General features: G+C 43.9%; 1 protein-coding gene across 2 annotated transcripts in view; it reads right to left on the reverse strand.

Moving 5' to 3' along the window:
- The window catches only part of LOC126094646 (uncharacterized), a 1,573,713-nt gene that overhangs the window by 739,007 nt on the left and 810,368 nt on the right, over positions 1–24,338 (reverse strand). For both annotated transcript variants that reach the window (XM_049909153.1, XM_049909145.1), the window contains one exon: positions 98–267. In XM_049909153.1, the coding sequence (XP_049765110.1) occupies positions 98–267 (170 nt within the window). The remainder of the gene's footprint in view (positions 1–97; positions 268–24,338) is intronic.

Here is a 24,338-nt window from a genome sequence, read left to right on the forward strand (position 1 = left end):
CGAGGTTACCATCAGCTTCGACACGGTAGGAGACTCATTGTCACGGTGAGCTCACGACAGGTTCAACCCCAAAAGAGGGGAGTGACGGCGCACTGACCTCAGTCTGCTGGTGCTCCTGCTTCTCGGTGTCCTCGGTGGTGGAGGTGGTGACGATGGGCCCCGAGTCCTCCAGCACCTTGCCGCCCTCCAGCACCACCTGCCGCTTGACGCGCGTCTCGATCTGGCGGCGCGTCGTCAGCTCCGTCTTCTTCTTCGTCACCCATTCCTCTGCAACAAGCAGACGACTCCGTTACTCGGACTGTACGCTTCTTTGGTTAATATGTTACATGTTATCCATTTGTTGAATTGAAATCAGTCTTTTATCCTTTATTTTATGACCGGCTTCGTTCTATGATATCATCATCATCATCATCATCATCAAAGACGCCTAGAAAAAGAAAACGAAAAGAATGTGCAAACTTATCAGTGAGGGCATGATGTCGTACGAGGTGCATTCAAGTTCTAAGGCCTCCAATTTTTTTCCTCCGGACTGGAAAGAGATAGAAACATGCGCATTGTTTTAAAATGAGGCCGCGTTCATTTTCAATACGTCCCAGAGAAGGAAGCTCCGTACGGCAGATGGAATTTTACCGCCAGCGGCGAGAATGAGAACTGTTTTAAATACTTAAAATGGTGACGTTTTCCTTACTTGAACAGCGTGCAATCATTCGTTTTCTGAATTTGCGTGGTGTGAAACCAAATGAAATTCATCGACAGTTGAAGGAGACATGTGGTGATGGAGTCATGGATGTGTCGAAAGTGCGTTCGTGGGTGCGACAGTTTAATGAAGACAGAACATCGTGTGACAACAAACCGAAACAACCTCGGGCTCGCACAAGCCGGTCTGACGACATGATCGAGAAAGTGGAGAGAATTGTTTTGGGGGAGCGCCGAATGACTGTTGAACAGATCGCCTCCAGAGTTGGCATTTCTGTGGGTTCTGTGCACACAATCCTGCATGACGACCTGAAAATGCGAAAAGTGTCATCCAGGTGGGTGCCACGAATGCTGACGGACGACCATATGGCTGCCCGTGTGGCATGTTGCCGAGCAATGTTGACGCGCAACGACAGCATGAACGGGACTTTCTTTTCGTCGGTTGTGACCATGGATGAGACGTGGATGCCAACCCAGAAACAAAGCGCCAGTCAGCTCAATGGAAGCACACAGATTCACCGCCACCAAAAAAATTTCGGGTAACCGCCAGTGCTGAAAAAATGATGGTGTCCATGTTCTGGGACAGCGAGGGCGTAATCCTTACCCACTGCGTTCCAAGGGGCACTACGGTAACAGGTGCATCCTACGAAAATGTTTTGAAGAACAAATTCCTTCCTGCACTGCAACAAAACGTCCGGGAAAGGCTGCGCGTGTGCTGTTTCACCACGACAACGCACCCGCACATCGAGCTAACGTTACGCAACAGTTTCTTCGTGCTAACAACTTTGAAGTGATTCCTCATGCTCCCTACTCACCTGACCTGGCTCCTAGTGACTTTTGGCTTTTTCCAACAATGAAAGACACTCTCCGTGGCCGCACATTCACCAGCCGTGCTGCTACTGCCTCAGCGCTTTTCCAGTGGTCAAGACAGACTCCTAAAGAAGCCTTCACCGCTGCCATGGAATCATGACGCCAGCGTTGTGAAAAATGTGTACGTCTGCAGGGCGATTACGTCGAGAAGTAACGGCGGTTTCATCGATTTCGCGTGAGTAGTTAATTAGCAAAAAATCGGAGGCCTTAGAACTTGAATGCACCTCGTAAAACAATGTAGTATTACTATGCATTACTTGAGAACCAGCTGAAAGGCCACATACTTGCCTTCCTAAAATAGTAAACAAAAGTTGTAAAGAAAGTAATAATAGTAACGCGTAGAATAGGTTCACCGTCAGCAGTGCTTGCAGCTGTAGCGCAACCAGCTGAAGGGGCTTGGGTGCTAGGTGTCGCTTTCTGCACACGTAGTTTACAATTGTGTGTTAAAAAAAGTTGTGATAGGGATATTAATATTCTGCATATCAGAATATAACTTGCATTAATAGTGTAACAAAAACGAAGCTAAATACGTAAAATGCTAGTTATAATTTTAAAATGCCAGCTCTCAAAAGAATGGTTCAAATGGCTCTGAGCACTATGGGACTTAACTGCTACGGTCATCAGTCCCCTAGAACTTAGAACTACTTAAACCTAACTAACCTAAGGACAGCACACAACACCCAGCCATCACGAGGCAGAGAAAATCCCTGACCCCGCCGGGAATCGCACCCGGGAACCCGGGCGTGGGAAGCGAGAACACTACCGCACGACCACGAGATCGGGCGCCAGCTCTCATATAGGCGCTTACGACATGCGCAGTATACTCGTATTAGGAAGTGCGTTAGGAACTGCATACCAAACAATCCAGAATGCGCGAAAAATGCGGCATCGCCGATATCAGACAACACTGCACTCTACAATGACTAATGGCGTGCAGCTGGGCGGATTTGGTTCAGAAAAATAAGATTTGGCGAACAAAACGTTCATTGCAAGCGTTGTAACGCCCATCGCCGACAGCATCTGACGTACACAGTTCTCAAACATCCTAGTACATTAAAACAGGAAGAATGAGACGCATCTACGACTTACCCTAAACCGTAATTCCGAAGTATCAAGCCTACAAAAGTGGGAGCGATTGGTTTCCTACAACTTATACAGTAACGTGGCCTTAATATAAGGATATGAAGGACATAAAAGGGAAGGACTACGGAAAGAGAGAGGTTTGTAGGCTAACCTCGATATTACTCAGTCTCAACACTGAGCAAGCAGGAAAAGGGACGAAAAACAAATTTTGAGAAAAAACGCAAAGAAATTTGCTAGCAGATTAAAACTGTGTGCCAAATCGAAATTCGGAACGTTTGCCTTTCGCGGGCAAGAGCTCGGATGTTTATCACCAGCGCACGCTCCACTGCAGAGACAAAAATTTCATTCTGGAAAATCTCGGAGGTTTGCTGAAATATTGTAATCATGTGACAGATAACAAAGGGCTTGGAAGGTCAGTTGAAGAGAATAGATAGTTTGTTGAAAACATGTTACAAGATTATCATTTAAAAAAGTAGCAATAAATGTTAATGGCTTGTCGAGAAAGGGCATTATCGCGTTTCCGAGTTTTATGGTAAGTGTGACTTCCAGTAGTTGTGGTTACAGCAAGCAGAAATTGTGACATTCGAAGCCTGCTGTGCAATGATTTAGTCCATCCTGGTGACATGGTACGATGTCAGTTTCAGCAGAGAACTGATAGTTGGAGGAAGTAAAAGTTAAAAAAGTCGAACCTGGTGGGGTTTATTAAAATGAAAACAAAAACTTTTGTTTTCTGCGAAGCTCATGTATTTGGACTGCTGACCTTCATACCATTTAACTCATGAGTTGCTTACAGCGATTGCACATTGTTACAAGGTAAGAGACTTTTATATTTCGAGCCCAATTCTCGGATACTAAAATTTATCTGACAACCGGGACGCTATGAGGCAGTGATCACTTGTGCCAGAGTTGTCACTTTCAAACCTCCTCTCGCGGGATAGTGCGATTATGGCGATCAAAAACAGTTTCAGTAATACAGCAGTGCAGAGAGATGATGTGTGTCTACTGATTAATAATCCATTAATCGCCATTGGCGCAATTACGTAGTGCAGCAGGATCGCGTGTGTCGAAAAGACCTGCAGAGAGGCATTTTTGTTTTCTAGAGTGTGGTTTAAAAATTTGAAGGAAATCAGTCAAGAATTTTTAGAGATTTTGAAGAACATTGAGCTACGTTTTGTCTCTGTACATGGTGATTCAGCTGCCCCTACCAATAGGTTTTATGCAACCTGCACCGCCTTCGAAAATCACGCGCAAAATTTCCGTATTATCTCGCTCGCTGCGTACAAGCTGTTAGTCCTACGGAAAAAAATGAATAGGAACTTTTTCGCTAGATGCCACTATTTTCGTGCCATTCAAGAGAAATGCGTTTGAAGGTCACTTTTGTTCGTTTATCCTGAATAATTCCAAGGCCTCTAGCGAAAATGTATCCCAGTACAAAATTTAACTACATTAATTTTTCTGCAAAAAGGTCCTGTTCGTTTTTCTGTAGAACTAATAGTTTGCGCGTAGAGAGTGAGAGAATATGAAAATCTTTTGCGTGGTATTTGAAGGTGTTGCGGGTTGCATAAAACCCACGGGTAGGGGTAGCTCAGTCACCGTGTGTAGTAGCGCAGTATAGCTATGTAATCCTCAATTGCAGCACTACATTCAAATGATTCTGAGCACTATGGGGCTTAACATCTATGGTCATCAGTCCCCTAGAACTTAGAACTACTTAAGGGGCTCCGGAAAGGCTCAAAATCATGAAAAGTTCAATTTTTACTTTTTTGCGTTTTCTGAATCTGCAGACTATTACCTTTTAATAGATATATAATTTATTCAATTCCAAAGACTACAACTATTTTTAAATTTTTTTTGAAATGTGTTCTACATGGGCGTGACCCACTGTGGCGCTGTTAAACTGCTGTCAAATGGTGTTATTATTAACGTCCGTGTTCATCAGGTACATTTTAGTGATGTGAGATAAAGTATGTGTTGTGGCTAAACCTATTTTCAGAGACTTAGCAGCACCTGAACTGTTGAAAAAGTGTATTCACGGAAAAACTCAAAACCCCAATGAAAGTGTAAATAGTGTTATATGGTCGAGAATCCCCAAGACTGTATTTGTTGGAATAGAAACACTTCACTTTGGTGTGTATGATGCTGTTGCGACTTTCAATGATGGCAACATTGTAAGGTGAAAGGTATTTAGAAGTATGGGAATGAAGATAGGTTCTAACATGGTACGAGCGATGCTTGCTTTAGACAAGGAACGCCTTCGGGCTGCAGACAGGGCTGTAAAGAGTCTAGAAATACAGCAAGAGTAAACAGGAGGAGGAACAAGAGGAAGCTGGAGGAGGAGTTTGCAGAGGATGAAGATAATCCATCCTATGGACCTGGAATGCACTAAAAAGTTAATCCAATCTTTGTCGCTCGATTCCCAAAACTTTTATTTTCTCATACTAATTACATGTTTTCTAAGGATCTTCCAAACATATTTGTTTCAAACTTTCAGTAAATGTTACACAGTACCTTCTGCATAATTTAACACAGCCTTTTTCCAAAAAACTGTATATTTTTGAATATATAAATAAAAAATTGCAAAAAAATGTTGTGAATTTTCATTACAATTAAAAAAAATCATCTTTAATAACCGAACTAAAATTTTGTAAAATCCCTCTGTTAAGTTGTAACCCATATTCGAATAAATAATCTATAAAAAGTTCAACTTCCTACCTCAAATACTTTGTGAGGAAAGATGTAATTTATAAGCGTTATTTTAACATTGCAAGTATAGGGCGTTCCGGAGCCCCTTAAACCCAACTAACCTAAGGACATCACACAACACCCAGAGCACTACATTCGCAAGAAAAGAAGTGCAATTTAGGTTAACAGTTATTATAGCCACGTAAGACACTCTTTCTCTCCTGACATAAACTGCTCTTTGAACGACATAAAGAATATACCTTGTTTCTATTACGGTACGCTTAAAATCGAGCAATCCCGAATGCTTTTACTGGAGCAAAACCAAACAGCTTCTTGCGCTCTTCGCAGCAGCAGATAGCGGCGGTGTACGGCGGGAGTAATTACGGACGCTCCGTAGTACGAGGATTAAGGACTCCGGTGTGTTACGACTGTAATTAAGTTTGCGCAACTAGTTGTAACTGCTGGCGGTGCAGCCTGGACGTGGCTAACGGTGCGTGGAGAGGGTAGCAACACGCGCGGTCCGTCCACTGCACACGAGGCCGAGGTCTTCCATGCCGGAAGGGCGGAGCAGCTAGCGGCATCGAGCGGCGAGAACTATAAACAACGGCGAACGATGAACAGCGCCATAAAAGCCGGCAAACGTGCCGCCGTCCGAGGCTCGGCCGCTGACGCCAGCTGCACGAAATACGTCCGTGTCGGCGAGTCCACCAGCGGAAAATACGCCGGGCGCGAGAGAGTGGGGAGGCCGTTGCACAGTGGGGCTTTGCCGTTCTACACCTTCATCTGCACCTCAATCTTCAATGATATCTACATCTACAGGGTGAAAAGTATTTAAACCGACAAACTCCGGGAGGTTGTAGCAGACATCAAAACAAATATTTTTCCCTAGTGTCATTTTTTCCCATGAGGATTATTTAAACCGGTGGAGGCTGTATCACGCTTGAAACACGTATGTATGCAGGGTATTCATTACCAGCGATGGCGAGCCATGAGAGAATCTCTGACCAGAGAGTTACTTATCGTTGCTAGTCTGCGCTTGACCGCGCGAGAGTTGAGTTGCATGTACGGAGTCAGTAGTTGCAGTTGCGACTTAGCTGTTGTGTGTGAGGAGTCGGCGGGCGTCGACATGGCTCTGGTCGGGATTCAGGACGAGGTATATTGTTAAATAAGGTAATGAAGCAGCATTGCGCTCATCTGATAATGTAATGGATCTTAAGTGTAATTAATTTGTTCAAGAATCGCCCCAATAATAATTTTGTTTTCAAACCAAGCATTTTAACAAAACAAACATTTTATTGAAAGAAAATTTCCTTTGCTTTTCCTCCAAGAATCAATTTATCACGCTGGTTATTGCACAGGGCCTAAGGTTAGCGCAGCTGGCCTTATAAGATTTATCAGGTTTAGCATAACGTTAATTTTGTGGGGACTTAACACTTTTGCACATTTTTATTATCATTGACTTTTATTACTGTGGGAAGCTAACATATGGGATTATTTGCATTTTTTTATTCAATTCATATCATTTAAAAATAATTACAGGGAGGTTACACTTGGCTCTATGTCCATTGAAATTTAAAATATTTTCATTTACATTTTTCTTGGGAGGTTACACGCTCTTCAACTGTTAGAGGCAGTATTACGATCTTCAGCTGTTAGAGGGCGTAGTACGGTCTTCAATTGTAGACAACTGCTGTCCACCAGTGTAGTGGTGCATTGTCTCTCTTTACTAATGGAGCGATACACCTGGAGTAAGTACACTGTATGGCTGGTGCGTACTACGTAGCGCACCACAACGGACGAGCTGCACAGGGTTTTATCAACAACAATATCCCAATCGCCGTATCCCGCATCATATGATCTTTGCTGCAGTGTACCAACGTCTGCGTGACACTGAGTCATTTAGCCGATTACATGGACAGGACCCCGTCGCACGGTAAGAACGCTGCGATTTGAGGAAGCTGTCTTGCAGCATGTGAAGCAGGATCATTCAATCAGCATACGTGCAATTGGACGTAACATGGGGACGAATCAGACGAATATAAGAACAGTCATTCGAGAGTAATTGTTACGTCAATTACACTTACAGCGTGTCCACAACCTGGAACCAGTTGATTATCCACCCAGAGCACAGTTTTCTGCAGTGGTACCTGGAACAGTGTGAAATGCATCCCACATTCCCATCCTCTGTGTTGTTGGGATCTGTTTAATTGGGCCGTATCTGCTACCTAGGCCGTTAAATGGCAGGCTCTATTACAATTTTCTCGCGAGAATTGCTGGAAGACGTGCCGCTCCCTACAAGACAATGCATGTGGTTTCAACATGACGGGGCGCCGGCACATTTCAGTCGTCGTGTGAGTCGATTCCTGGATCGACGGTTCCCAGAAACGTGGATTGGCAGAGGTGGTCCTGTACCATGGTGTGCTCAATCCCCAGATATGTCCCCTCCGGAGTGTTTTGTGTGGGGAGAGATGCGCAACCCTGTTTACGCAACTCCTGTTGCATCAGAAGAGGATCTGGTTGCCCGGATAGTAGCAGCAGCAGGAACAATTCAGGGTACTCCCAGGGCTTTTGCCCGTGTCAGACAGAACATGATCCGACGGTGTAACCTTTTTTTACATGTCAATGGAGGCATTTTTGAAAATCTACTGTAATTGAAATTGGGTTATGTTAATGTGTTGTCTCCTGGTCATAAAAAAATGGAAAAATGTTTGTTGGTTTAATTAATTTGCCGCCAGAGAAATCTTCCTTTACCGGTTTAAATACTTCTCATAGGAAAAAATGACATTCGGGAAAAATATTTGTTTTGATGTCCCCTACTACCTCCCAGAGTTTGTCGGTTTAAATACTTTTCACCCTGTATACTCTGCAAACTAATGTGAAGTGCATGGCAAAGGATACTTCCCGCTGTGTCCCATTAAGGATTCTTCCAGTCACATACTCTCACGAATTACAGAAGAATGGAGAAACTGATAGAAGTCGACCTCGAGGAAAATCCGTTTGGGTTCCGGAGAAGTGTACGACGTATAGTGTACGTATAGCTACACTACTAGCCATTAAAATTGCTACACAAAGAAGAAATGCAGATGATAAACGGGTAGTCATTGGACAGATATATTGTACTAGAACTGATATGTGATTACATTTTCACGCAATTTGGGTGCATAGATCCTGAGAAATCAATACCCAGAACAACCAACTCTGGCCGTAATAACGGCCTTGATACGCCTGGGCATTGAGTCAGACAGAGCTTGGATGACGTGTACAGGTACAGCTGCCCATGCAGCTTCAACACGATACCACAGTTCATCAGGAGTAGTGACTGGCGCATTGTGACGAGCCAGTTGCTCGGCCACCATTGAACAGGCGTTTTCAATTAGTGAGAGATCTGGAGAATGTGCTGGACAGGGCAGCAGTCGAACATTTTCTGTATCCGGAAAGGCCCGTACAGGACCTGCAACATGTGGTCGTGCATTATCCTGCTGAAATGTAGGGTTTCGCAGGGATCGAATGAAGGGTAGAGTCACGGGTCGTAACACATCTGAAATGTAACGTCCACTGTTCGAAGTGCCGTCAGTGTGAACAAGAGGTGACCGAGACGTGTAACCAATGGCACCCTATACCATCACGCCGAGTGATACGCCAGTATGGCGATGACGAATACACGCTTCCAATGTGCGTTCACCGCGATGTCGCCAATCACGGATGCGACCATCATGATGCTGTAAACAGAACCTGGATTCATCCGAAAAAATGACGTTTTGCCATTCATGCACACAGGTTCGTCGTTGAGTACACCATCGCAGGCGCTCCTGTCTGTGATGCAGCGTCAAGGGTAACCGCAGCCATGGTCTCCGAGCTGATAGTCCATGGTGCTGCAAACGTCGTCGAACTGTTCGTGTAGATGGTTGTTGTCTTGCAAACGTCCCCATTTGTTAACTCAGGGATCGTGACGGGGCTGAACGATCCGTTACAGCCATGCGGATAAGATGCCTGTCATCTCGACTGCTAATGATATGAGGCCGTTGGGATCCAGCACGGCGTTCCGGTTACCCTCCTGAACCCACCGATTCCATATTCTGCTAACAGTCATTGGATCTCGACTAACGTGAGCAGCAATGTCGCGATACTATAAACCGCAATCGCGATAGGCTACAATCCGACCTTTATAAAAGTCGGAAACGTGATGGTACGCATTTCTCCTCCTTACACGAGGCATCACAACAACGTTTCACCAGGCAACGCCAGTCAACTGCTGTTTGTGTATGAGAAATCGGTCGTAAACTTTCGTCATGTCAGCACGTTGCAGGTGTCGCCACCGGCGCCAACCTTGTGTGAATGCTCTGAAAAGCTAATCATTTGCGTATCACAGCATCTTCTTCCTGTCGGTTAAATTTCCCATCTGTCGCACGTCATCTTCGTGGTGTAGCAATTTTAATGGTCAGTAGTGCACATTTGAAGACAATGACTGGAATATTCTCTTTGAAATTCTGAATGTAGCAGGGTAAAAATGAGGGAACGAAAGGCTATTTACAGCTTGTACAAAAACCAAACGGCAGTTAAAAGAGTCGATAGGCAAGAAACGGAAGTACTGGTTGAGAAGGAAGTGAGACACAGTTGTAGCCTATCCTTAGTCTGTACATTGAGTAAGCAATAAAGGAAGCTAAAAAAGAATTGGAGTAGAAAGAAAAGTTCATGGAGAAGGAATAAAAAACTTTCAGTTTTCTGATGACGCTGTAATCCTGTCACAGGCAGCAAAGGGTTTGGAGGAACAGTTGATTGGAAAGGACAGTGTCCTGAGAGGACATAGGATGAACAGAAACACGTGGAATATAGCTGAATTAAAGCAGACGATGCTAAGGGAATTAGATTAGAAAACGAGACACTTAAAGTAGTAGATGGGTTTTATTATTTGGCAGCAAAATAACTGATATTGCCGAAGAGTGAATAGGTCAAGCGTCCACTACACGCAGGAGGCGTGTACACGGGTAGCAGGGACTGTATGGCGTGGATTGGGTGGTTTTTTAGGTTAGAGGGCCTGGGAAAACACAAATGGGCTTCAGTCTCAAAGGGTGCAGGCCGAAAAATGGAAGAACGAAGATACAGGAAGCATTCGTATAAAAAATTGTCGTAGCCGTGATGGGAAATTACCAGAGCTCCAAGCGCTCCTAGAAAGCACTGATGCGTGGCGTGTTTGTTGTTGTTGTTAGAAATAGTTTACCTTGACGCGAAATTTGAAGTGGATAGTTCCTGTGAGTTAGTACGGGCAGAGGTAGTTCTTGGCAACCGGAATAAAATAATAATTGAATCATTTTACCGACTGCCCATTTCAGATAATACAATTGTTGAAATGTTCAAAGAAAACTTGAGTTTAGTTTCAAATACGTACCCGAATCATACGATTATGTTTGGCAGTGATTTTACTTTAATCTCGATATGCTGCGAAAATACATGTTTCAATCCGGAGGTACGCATAAAACATCATCAGAAATTGCGCTAAATGCAATCTCTGAAAATTATTTCGAGCAGTCAGTTCATGAGCCAGCGCGAATAGTAAACGGTTGTGAATACACACTAGACCTTTTAGCAACAATAATCCTAAGCTAGTAACAAGCATCAAAACGGATACAGGGATTCGTGAGGACAGAGTTGTCGTAGCGAGATTGAATATTTTAACCCCCAAGTCCTCCAAAACGAAATATACCTATTCAAGAAAGCAGATAAAAATTCACTTCCAAATTAACAACGCAAGTGGCTTCAATTCAAAGAAAGAGTATCGACAGCAATTGAGAGATTTATACCAAATAAATTAACAAACGATTGAGCTGATCCTCCTTGGTACCCAAAACAGGCCAGAACACTGTTGGAGAAACAACGAAAAAAACATGCCAAATTTAAACAGACGCAAAATCTCGAAGATTGGCGACCTTTTACAGAAGCTCGAAATTTAGCGCGGACTTCAATGCGAGATGCTTATAATAGTTTCCACAACGAAACTTTGTCTCACAACCTAACAGAAGATCCAAAGAGACTCTGGTCGTATGTGAAGTATGCTAGCTGAAAAATACAATCAGTGCCTTCTCTGCGTACTATCAATGGAGATGATCTCGAACACAGTGCTGCCAAAGCAGAGGTACTGAACTAAGTCTTCCGGAATGCCTTCACAAAAGAAGAAAAAGACAATATTCCAGAATTTGAGTTAAGAACAGTTGCCAACATGAGTAACGTACAAGTAAATATCCTCGGAGTAGTGAAGCAACTTAAATCACTTAATAAAAGCCGGTCTTCTGGTCCAGACTGTATACCAGTTAGGTTCCATTCAGAGTATGCTGATACAATAGCTCCTTACTTTACAACCATAAACAACCTTTCGCTCGACGAAAGATCCGTACCCAAAGACTGGAAAGTTCCACAAGTCACACCAATATGCAATAAAGGATTAATGCACTAAATTACAGCCCATATCATTAACGTCGATATGCAGCAGGATTTTGGAACATATATTGTGTTCGAACATTGTGAACTACCTCGAAGAGAGCGGTCTATTGACACACAGTCAACACGGATTTAGAAAACATCTTTCTTGTGAAACACAACTTGCTCTTTACTCACATGAAGTGTTGAGTGCTATTGACACTAGATTTCAAATTGATTCTATATTTCTATATTTCCAGAAGATTTCTGACACTGTAGTGCATAAGCGGCTTGTAGTGATATTGCGTGCTTACGGACTATCGTTTCAGTTATGTGATTATATTCGTGATTTCCTGTCAGAGAGGTCACAGTTCGTAGTATGTTACCGAAAGTCATCGAGTAAAACAGGTGTGATTTCTGGCGTCCCCCAAGGTAAGGTTATAGGCCCTTTTCTATTTCTTATATACATAAATGATTTAGGAGAAAATCTGAACTGGCGTCTTACGTTGTTTGCGGATGATGCTGTCGTTTATCGGCTAGTAAAATCATCAGATCAAAACAGATTGCAAATCGCTTAAGATATATCTGTATGGTGCAAAAAAGTGGCAATTGACGCTAAATAACGAAAAGTATAAAGTCATCCGCATGAGTGCTAAAAGGAATCCGTTAAACTTCGGTTGCACGATAAATCAGCAAATCTAAAGGCCGTAAATTCAACCAAATACCTAGGAATTACAATTAGGAACAATTTAAATTGCTAGGAGCACACAGAAAATATTGCAGAGAAGGCTAACCAAAGACTACGTCTTATTGGCAGGACACTTAGAAAATGTAACAAATCGACTAGACTGCTTATACTACGCTTTCCCGTCCTCTTTTAGTATACTGTTGCGCGATGTGGGATCCTTACAAGATAGGACTGACGGAGTACATCGAGAAAGTTCAAAGGAGGTAAGCACGTTTTATATTGTCGCAAAGTAGGGGAGAGAGTGTCACTGAAATGATACAGGATTTATGGTGGACATCATTAAAACAAAATCGTTTTTCGGTGCGGCAGAATCTTCTCACGAAATTTCAATCACCAATATTCCCCTCCTAATGCGAAAATATTTTGTTGATACCGAACAACATAGGGAGAAACGATCATCATAATAAAATAAGGAAAACCTGCGCTCACACGGAAAGACAGAGGTGTTCGTATTTTCCGCGCGCTGTACGAGATTGGTGTGCGGCTGGTCGCGGCGGAGGTTCGAGTCCTCCCTCGGGCATGGGTGTGTGTGTTTGTCCTTAGGATAATTTAGGTTAAGTAGTATGTAAGCTTAGGGACTGATGACCTCAGCAGTTAAGTCCCATAAGATTTCACACATATTTGAACATTTTTTTGGACGAGATTGGAATAATAGAGAATTAATGTGAGGGTGGTTCGATGAAACCTCTGCCAGGCATTTGAATGTGATTTGTAGAGCATCCTTGAAGATGTAGATGAAGTAGAGCGGATATAAAATGTAGACTGGCAATGATAAGAAAAGCGTTTCTGAAGTAGAGAAGTTTGTTAACATCGAATATAGGTTTAAGTGTCTGGAAATCTTTACTGAAGGTATTTATCTGTAGTGCAACCGTTTATAGAAGTGAGACGTGGACGATAAACATACAAGAAATTCTGAAATGTGATGCTATGGAGGAATGCTGAATATTAGACGGCTAGAGGATTATTACTAATGAGGAGGTATTGAATAGAATCGGTGAGAAAAGAAATTTGTGTCACAACTTGACTAAAAGAAGGGAAAGATTGATAGGACACATTGAGACATCACGGGATCACCAGTTTAGTAGTGGAGGGGAGTGTGGGAGGTAAAAACTGCATAGGGAGACCAAGAAATGAATGCAGTAAGCAGGTAAGGAAGGAGTAGACTGCAGCAGATTTTCAGAGATTAAGAGGCTTACACAAGGACCTTCGTTAACAGTCTGCAGTGGGGTACCATGTCAAATGCTTTTCGGAAATCTGGGAATATGGAGTATACATATTGTCCTTCATCCGCAGGTCGTACTATATCATGTGAGAAAATGGCAAGCTGACTTTCACACGAGCGATGCTTTTTGAAACTGTGCTGATTCTTGGACATAAACTTTTGAGTTTCTAGGAAATTTATTGTATTTGGACTCAGAATATAGTCTAGAATTCTGCAGACAACCGATGTTAAGGATACTGGTCTGTAATTTTGCGTGGCTGTTCTTTCACTCTTCTTATTTACAGGAGTCACCTGCGCTTTTTTCCTGTTGGACATAAAGAAATCATTAAAAGCATTTAATACCGAGAAATCCTATCTCTGAACATGATACGTGCCTGCATTCGGTTAGGAAGTGAGCGCAGAAGGTTGTGCAGATACGCCACATCCAGTTGAAGCCACTCACGGAGAATTTGATCGCACAATTCCACCAAATTACGAGAATGCTGATGTCGGCGTTTTACCTACTGTACCTACATGTCCCACAGATTTTCTGTGGGCTTCAAATTAGGTGAATTTACAGGCCAGCCATGATGTAATAAGGCTGGGTAGTTTTCAGAAAACCAGTCACATATGCCTCCAGTCTAAAGCATTTTGTTGTTGTCTTTATGTGCCTGTGTGAGCAATGAGATCTTGCAAGGTGACCGACTCCAAATATTCATCACACGCAGTTCCCATCGCAGTGTCCTCTAGTTAACAGGTTGTGATGAACCTTCATTTACAAACCGTGACAGGTCTCTCTGGTCCCCCTCAGTTAAAATCTTTTCCCGACCACAATTCTGAATTCGTGTTTCGTGGCCACGTGTCTTACACTAGTGCCTGTAGAAATCAAGAAACCCAGCAAGTTCACACACCGTCTGATCGTGACCACTGCCAAACACTGTTACTCCTCTTTTGCCACTCTGTCACGTCCTTACATTTACCCATGTTGACATACAATGTCACCGAGCGAGGTGGCGCAGTGGTTAGCACACTGGACTCGCATTCGGGAGGACGACGGTTCCATCCCGTCTCCAGCCGTCCTGATTTAGGTTTTCCGTGATTTCCCTAAATCGTTTCAGGCAAATGCCGGGATGGTTCCTTTGAAAGGGCACGGCCGATTTCCTTCCCAATCCTTCCCTAACCCGAGCTTGCGCTCCGTCTCTGATGACCTCGTTGTCCACGGGACGTTAAACACTAACCACCGACATACAATGTCAGGTTGAAAAGTAAATGTTTCACTGGTTGCTGTTGCCTTACGCTCATATAGAGGGAGTGCCTGTGCAGTTGAGCACGTGACTCGACTGCTACCCAATCTGTAGAGGCTTAACAAATCACCTGTGCATGGGCAGTAGAGGACTAATTTTTGTCCTGAGAAGTTATTTGGTGTAAGACCCACACATTTGAACAATATTGTTACTTTAACCTAAATGAAGTCCAAATCCGAAAGGAAGGTCATCAATGAAGTACAACACTTAGCACGTTCATTGCGGATGTGGCAAGTTATGCAGAGATGGAGAGGCTTGCGCAATATAAACTAGCATGGAAAGCTGCATGAAACAAGACTTTGCGATGAAGTCCATAACAGTAACAGTTGATGTCAGATAAGGAGATGGGAAAGGTGTTTCTAAAAACATATATGACCATCATAAATTAAGAGATGAAGATTCAGGGAGCATTTGAATCGTGATATAGCAGTGAATTAAAAATTTAGTGGCCAGGTAATGTTGCAAGTGAAGAAGTACGAGATGTATTTCTTTTAAAGTAAGTACCGTTTTAAAATTAAAATAAAACAAGTAGACTTTGCCTAGCAATTTTATTTTTATATGAAAGCCTGTACTTTAATCTACTCTTCAACGTCACTCCCACTATTATTAAGGCACTTAAAGTATCATACAGCCAGCCAGTGGATACCATCCTTCTTGATATCTGCCATCTGATTAGGCCACCACTGTAACACTGTCGTTTTGACATGTTCATTGCCGTCATGGCGGTGACCACCCAGATGCTTGTTCAAACACAGGAACGCGTGATAGTCACTGGAGACTATATCGGGTGATCAAGCTGTTCCCAGCCAAATGATCTGATCAGCTCTTGGGTTCGATCGGCCGGGTGGTTTGGGGCATGGATGTTAAGGATGCTGGTCTGTAATTTTGCGTGGCCGTTCTTTCACTCTTCTTATTTACAGGAGTCACCTGCGCTTTTTTCCTGTTGGACATAAAGAAATCATTAAAAGCATTTAACACGGAGAAATCCTATCTCTGAACATGATACGTGCCTGCATTCGGTTAGGAAGTGAGCATGCCAGGACTTTTTTTTTGATTGCACGGAATTGTTCTTTTAAGGTCTCACAGCAAATCGTATAATTTATGGTATCGCCACAAAACAAAAAATCCACAAGCAACACCCGCTTCTTGTCCAAATGGTTCAAATGGCTCTGAGCACTATGAGACTTAACATCTATGGTCATCAGTCCCCTAGAACTTAGAACTACTTAAACCTAACTAACTTAAGGACAGCACACAACACCCAGCCATCACGAGGCAGAGAAATCCCTGACCCCGCCGGGAATCGAACCCGGGAACCCGGGCGTGGGAAGCGAGAACGCTACCGCACGACCACGAGATGCGGGCTGCTTCTTGTCCCAAAAAAATGGTACACCTGATTTTCCGGGCTGAAATTGTTTGCATGAACTTCACTTCCTTGGGTGATATTGAAATCCGCCATTCTGTGAGTTAACGCTTAGCGAGGTGTAACGTAAGCCATTCACGTTTCCTCGCCTGTGACAATTTGCCTTAAAAATTCGTCACCGTGCACACTGTGCTGCTCTAGGAAAGTCAAAGAATTGGCTAAACGTTTGCTTTTGTGCACCTCAATCAGCATTTTCGATGCCGAGGCGAGCATAACTTTCGAAAATTTAAACGTTCCATAACAAATGCACGAAGCATACATCTTGACACTTCAGGAAACTCACCACATAGCGTCGATGTCGTAGAGCGTCTGTTCTCTCTCTCTTATTCATCAGCTTTTTGCACCAAATCGTCAGTGATGACTGAAGGTCGCTCATTTCGTTCCTCGTCATTCACATTCGTGTGGCCAGCTTCGAAAGCTCATCTACTCCAAAAAAAATGGTTCAAATGGCTCTGAGCACTGTGGGACTCAACTGCTGAGGTCATTAGTCCCCTAGAACTTAGAACTAGTTAAACCTAACTAACCTAAGGACATCACAAACATCCATGCCCGAGGCAGGATTCGAACCTGCGACCGTAGCGGTCTTGCGGTTCCAGACTGCAGCGCCTTTAACCGCACGGCCACTTCGGCCGGCTCATCTACTCCCTACAGTCCGATCGCTCATAATGTTTTTTTTCAATAGACTTCACTCACCTGACAGTGAATTTCAGTCGCTTTCACACCTTTACCACTAAGAAAACAAATCACAGCTCGTATTTCACAGTCGTCAGAGTTCTCAGTCGGAGGGGGCATTTCAAACACAAACAAGCGTAAACACGACGAATGACTCTGTAATGGCGTCTATGGCTTGCCAGCAGAGTGCAGTACACAGCGCACATGCGCCAAATGCCAACTGCAGCGCTGCAGCGGCAGAATTTCAAAACAATACTTACCTAAAAAACACGTCTCGTGTTAAAAAGAATAGATGAGGAAGTATGTTTATGGAAGGGCATTATATAACGTCCCAAGTAGACGTATTTTTTCAACTATACGGTGGTAATAATGCAAAGACATGAGTGGAGCAGCATTTAACTGCGATGTTAATAATTTTCAACCATGTTTAAAAATTCCTCGCTCAGCTTTGATTGAATAAATTGAGATTCTTACAAAATAATAAACCGCTCTCTGGCACTCTGAGTACGGTAATAGACACATCCGTGTGTTCTAGTGCTAGGTGATGCATTAATGTTGTGAAGAAGCACTTATCGTCCTTCAAATAAACAACGTGATTGTATGCAATTTTACTTGTTAACAGAAATACTGTACGACTAACGAATTTCTATAGCCGTAAAGTTTTAGCACAAGCAAAGAACGGGACTTGATCGTATGTTTTCTGCCAAGAAGAAAATAACGAGAATGCTAAATCTTGTAAGACTGTCATTAATTTCGACTCAAGTCCGACTGCCTTCATTGGGTGTGATTCCAGAGCCCCCAACAACGAGTAAAATGAGACTTGACAGATGAAGGGACAGCTACTACATAATCCAAGAACAGATGACTTAGCGTTGGAACCAGTAGAGGCAGATACAGTCTAGGATACGCAATACAAATAATAGAGGGTGTACAGTGTAGTAGTTACAGAGAGATAATAAGATACGTATGCAGTTGCTTAGTTGAACAATGAATGGAGAACATATCATGTAGATTTCCTTCAGGTTTTGTGAATATCAAGGCTAATTTTCGTCAGATAATGAAATATACCGGGTGATCAAAAAGTCAGTATAAGTTTGAAAACTGAATAAATCGCGGAATAATGTGGATAGACAGGTACAAATTGAGGCACATGCTTGGAATGACATGGGGTTTTATTAGAACCAAAAAAATACAAACATTCAAAAAATGTCCGACAGATGGCGCTTCATCTGATCAGAATAGCAATAATTAGCATAAAAAGTACGACAAAGCAAAGATGATGTTCTTTACAGGAAATGCTCAATATGTCTCCATCATTCCTCAACAATAGCCGTAGTCGAGGAATAATGCTGTGAACAGCACTATAAAGCATGTCCGGAGTTATGGTGAGGCATTGGCTTCGAATGCTGTCTTCCAGCATCCCTAGAGATGTCGGTCGATCAAGATACACCTCCGACTTCAGGTAACCCCAAAGCCAATAATCGCACGGACTGAGGTCTGGGACCTGGGAGGCCAAGCACGACGAAAGCGGCGGCTGAGCACACGATCATCACCAAACGACGCGCGCAAGAGATCTTTCACGCGTCTAGCAATATGGGGTGGAGCGCCATCCTGCATAAACATCGTACGTTCCAGCAGGTGTTTATCAGCCAGGCTGGGGATGATGCGATTCTGTAACATATCGGCGTCCCTTTCACCCGTCACGGTAGCAGTTACAAAACCAGAATCACGCATTTCCTCGAAGAAAAAAGGCCCGATAACGGTAGATGTGGTAAATCCAACCCATACCGTGACTTTTTCGTCGTGCAATGGAGTTTCGACGACAGTTCTAGGATTTTCGGAAGCCCAAATACTGCAGTTGTGGGCGTTGACAGACCCTCGGAGCGTGAAATGAGCTTCGTCGGTCCACAACACATTACTCAACCAATCGTCATCTTCCACCATCTTTTGAAACACCCACACCGCAAATGCCCTCCGCTTCACTTAATCGCCAGGTAACAGTTCATGATGCCGATGGATTTTGTACGGATAGCATCGGAGGGTACGCCTAAGTGCCAACCAAACATTAGTGTATGGAATGCCGGTGCGACATGCGGCTGCACTTCCCCGTGCATAGACTTCCCCGTGCATAGACAAACCCGCTGCAGTCTCTATTTCTTCCTGAACTGTCTCAGCAGCATTACGCCTTGTGCTCGGTCGGCCACTACGGGGTCTATCGTCTAAACAACCCGTGGCTTCGAACTTCGAAATCATTCTCGCCATAGCTGCATTGGTCAACGGACCTTTACCCGTTCGAATCCCCTTCCTATGGCGATAGGATCGTAACGCTGAACTAGCACATTCCCCATTCTGATAATAAAGCTTTACTAAAAGCGCCTTTTCAGGTAACGTCAAAATGCTGCGACTGCTGGCGCATCTGATTCTCTCTCTCATTACAGCTCCTTTTATACACGTTTGTCGTGCACAGTCACTGACGTTTTGCTGTCCAGCGCCATCTGTCGGACATTTTGTGAACTTTGTTTTTTTTTGTTCTAATAAAACCCCATGTCATTCCAAGGATGTGTGTCAAATTTTACCTCTCTATCTACATTATTCCGTGGTTTATTAAGTTTTCAAATTTATACAGACTTTTGGACCACCCGGTTTATGTACAGCTTCAATGCTACAAAATTATCCGAAAAGAATAGAGAGCTGCCGAGCCTTAACTAACTTCCCGGACCAAAAGGTAGTATGTTGTTTCAGAACATCAAAAACTGTGCAACGACCTTCCTTTGAAAAGTAATACTCTACTCGCCAAGAACGGCTGAAAATGGCCAGTAGAGATTTTCACTGATTATATTCCTTTCAAACGTTAAAGCCGTTAGTGGTCGTAGCTAGCTCCGTTATCGTTTTATTCGAGGATCAACAGAAAGTGGGTCTGCTGAGATTGGATATTGGAACCAAAAGGAAAAGACCTATCAGATGTGTTTCGCCAATTTAAATCACTTACTTTCTCCTCCCAGTCGACTTTCGTTTTTGCCTGACAACATGTGAGGTTAAGGCTCTCCCTCAGTCGCAGATGGCTTTCGAATACCGGTCTGACTGAGCGCTTCTGACCTAGGACGGGCACTGGGCTCGTTTCGTTCAGGGAAATCTCTCCATTCTCCCTATCGATTTGTTGAGTGGTAGGCTACGATTTGTCGACCTAGAGAAAGCTTTATTCGCCAGTGTAAAGTGATGCAAAATGTTTGAAATCCTGGTAGGTGCACGTCATAGGGAAAGACGATTAATATACGACATGCACTCATTTATTCGTTGACGTTTTCATTTTTAGTGTCCATTAGATTCCATTAAAAAGGAGAACACCCAACCAATGTCAAGGTATACGGAAACAAAGGACAAGAAAATCAATAAACTTAATCGCTATACTATATCAACGAAATGCTATCATTATACTATTAAAGGCCATTCATGATTTTGCCAGCGAAATTTAAAGAACTAAATTAAGAAGAACGCTGTTATTTCGAAACAAATTGCTACTTCCTACTGTTTATCTGATATTGATAGATTAATATTTCCTTGATAACATTAGTATTTTTCAAAGAAATTTTTTCCATCATCTGTAAATAATGAGTCCTGTTTATAGCATAATCCTGTTTACCACGCAACTTTACACCGATCAGTGCTACTTGCTACGTTGCTGATAGGACTTCTAAGTTCCTGAATCTAAATATTCAGGTTTATTTTATTTACTGTATGACATGCCAGCAGAATGTACACAAAAATTGTCATTACAATGCAAAGGAATATATATACAAATACATTTAAAATAATGAACTAGTAAATAAAATATTTCTTATACATGCAAGTGGTCAACGTGATATTATATACAGAAATATGATGTATCATGCGAGACTAGAAGCTATTGGTTACATATCGATGTCCAGGTCTTGGATCCACTTCATAGCTCGAGGTGTGGCTTCCATCAAGTCCTCTTCTGATTCACTGAATTTCCTAGTAGGGCACATTTTTGTGATGTGGTCCACACTTCGCTCAGGTGCCCCACAGTCAAAGCTTGGGTTGTCTACGAATCTCCATTTATCGAGCGTGGCCTTGAATCTAGTGTGGCCACTTCGGATACGGTTGAGCTTAACCCAGTTTTTCCTAGCAAAGTCTAACCCTTTTAGTGCTTTTGAGGTGCCAGTTATAAGGTGATAGTTACTGACTGAGTTTTCCCATGCCTTTTTCCAAGCGTTTGTAAGGTTGAACCTATCCTCTCCTCTCATGTAGCTGTTATTCCATATCGGGTTTCGTGACTTCAATCGGTGATTTGGTAAATTTTTAATAACATCTCGAATAGGTAGGCATTATGTGTCATCTATTTGTGTTATTTTTCCCCATTCTTTAATAGATGTTTCTTGCCGTCTCAGTTTAGGCTGTGCCATGTTGGCGATGACGGAGAGCCATGGTATTGGGGTAGATTTTAATGTCCCAGTGATAATACGCATGATATCGCGGAGCTGCACGTCTGCCATGTTGGTAAGGTGACTTCTCTGCCAGACAGGAGAACAGTATTCTGCAGTGGTATAGACTAATGATGTTGCTGCTTTTCGTAGAGTTGATACATTCCACCCCAAGAACAACTTGCCAATTTCCTAGTAATACACTCCTGGAAATGGAAAAAAGAACACATTGACACCGGTGTGTCAGACCCACCATACTTGCTCCGGACACTGCGAGAGGGCTGTACAAGCAATGATCACACGCACGGCACAGCGGACACACCAGGAACCGCGGTGTTGGCCGTCGAATGGCGCTAGCTGCGCAGCATTTGTGCACCGCCGCCGTCAGTGTCAGCCAGTTTGCCGTGGCATACGGAGCTCCATCGTAGTCTTTAACACTGGTTGCATGCCGCGACAGCGTGGACGTGAACCGTATGTGCAGTTGACGGACTTTGAGCGAGGGCGTATAGTGGGCATGCGGGAGGCCGGGTGGACGTACCGCCGAATTGCTCAACACGTGGGGCGTGAGGTCTCCACAGTACGGTCGGCGGAAGGTGCACGTGCCCGTCGACCTGGGACCGGACCGCAGCGACGCACGGATGCACGCCAAGACCGTAGGATCCTACGCAGTGCCGTAGGGGACCGCACCGCCACTTCCCAGCAAATTAGGGACACTGTTGCTCCTGGGGTATCGGCGAGGACCATTCGCAACCGTCTCCATGAAGCTGGGCTACGGTCCCGCACACCGTTAGGCCGTCTTCCGCTCACGCCCCAACATCGTGCAGCCCGCCTCCAGTGGTGTCGCGACAGGCGTGAATGGAGGGACGAATGGAGACGTGTCGTCTTCAGCGATGAGAGTCGCTTCTGCCTTGGTGCCAATGATGGTCGTATGCGTGTTTGGCGCCGTGCAGGTGAGCGCCACAACCAGGACTGCATACGACCGAGGCACACAGGGCCAACACCCGGCATCATGGTGTGGGGAGCGATCTCCTACACTGGCCGTACACCACTGGTGATCGTCGAGGGGACACTGAATAGTGCACGGTACATCCAAACCGTCATCGAACCCATCGTTCTACCATTCCTAGACCGGCAAGGGAACTTGCTGTTCCAACAGGACAATGCACGTCCGCATGTATCCCGTGCCACCCAACGTGCTCTAGAAGGTGTAAGACAACTACCCTGGCCAGCAAGATCTCCGGATCTGTCCCCCATTGAGCATGTTTGGGACTGGATGAAGCGTCGTCTCACGCGGTCTGCACGTCCAGCACGAACGCTGGTCCAACTGAGGCGCCAGGTGGAAATGGCATGGCAAGCCGTTCCACAGGACTACATCCAGCATCTCTACGATCGTCTCCACGGGAGAATAGCAGCCTGCATTTCTGCGAAAGGTGGATATACACTGTACTAGTGCCGACATTGTGCATGCTCTGTTGCCTGTGTCTATGTGCCTGTGGTTCTGTCAGTGTGATCATGTGATGTATCTGACCCCAGGAATGTGTCAATACAGTTTCCCCTTCCTGGGACAATGAATTCACGGTGTTCTTATTTCAATTTCCAGGAGTGTATTATTCCGGTGATATTATCCAGGTAATTCGTACGAAGAATGGCTAGCGAGATACGTTTTTAATTTCATTCTGAGTTGGCAGGGCGTACAATCGTTTGTCTTGGACAGAAGCCTGTTGTATACCAAGAGGGAAGAATAGCATTGTAAGGCCGTCAGAGAAGAGCTCGGACTGAAAAGGGCGTAACGTAGGGCTCAAGTACTTCTCTATCGATCAAGTTGTATATCGAAAGAGTAATTCAGGGAAACGCAGTCTTTGGTTCACCTCCCCCATACCACTTAAAATTGTTCGTAATTGTAATCACCAGGTACTTAGTTCAATTGACAACCTTTAAATTTGCGTGACTTGTCACTAAACCTACATTTAACGATATATTTTAGTGCTCATGAAGAGGGCCTCAGACTTTTTATTCTTTAGGGTCAGTTGCCATTTTCCCCATCTTGCAGATACCCCTGCGTATACCATTTTGCAATTCGTTTTGATTTTATGATGACTTTACTAGAAGGTAAAAGGCAGCATCATCCTGAAATAATATAAGATATTGTGCATGTCCACCATTTTAGCAATGGTCGCGGGACTCGGCTGTTCGATTGATGATGTCAAATGAAACACCTCTCAGCCGTCAATTTTCAACCTCATTTTATTAGGCAACCAGTTTCGGCGCTTTATAACGCCATCTTCATGCCTCTGACCGACGTGTAGTGTTAATCTACCTCGATTGTGGTCGAAGCAGAAGCCAACAATACTGATATTAGTAGATATCTACTTGCTATAGTGACCACTTCAAACACCACCAGCCGACTAGGCGGGTGATGTTGTCACTGTAGCAAGTAGACTATGTGATCAAACGTATACGGACACCACCAAAAACATACGTTTTTCATATTAGGTGCATTGTGCTGCCACCTAATGCCAGGTACTCCATATCAGTGACCTCAGTAGTCATTAGACATCGTGAGAGAGCAGAATGGGGCGCTCCGCGGAACTCATACGGGCTTCGAACGTGGTCAGGTGATTGGGTGTCACTTGTGTCATACGTCTGTACACGAGATTTCCACACCCCTAAACATCCCTAGGTCCACTGTTTCCGATGTGATAGTGAAGTGGAAACGTGAAGGGACACGCACAGCACACAAGCGTACAGGCCGACCTCATCTAAGAGACCGCCGACAGTTGAAGAGGGTCGTAATGTGTAACAGGCA

Source organism: Schistocerca cancellata, chromosome 1 (genome assembly GCF_023864275.1).
Source record: "Schistocerca cancellata isolate TAMUIC-IGC-003103 chromosome 1, iqSchCanc2.1, whole genome shotgun sequence".
Classification (NCBI taxonomy): domain Eukaryota; kingdom Metazoa; phylum Arthropoda; class Insecta; order Orthoptera; family Acrididae; genus Schistocerca; species Schistocerca cancellata.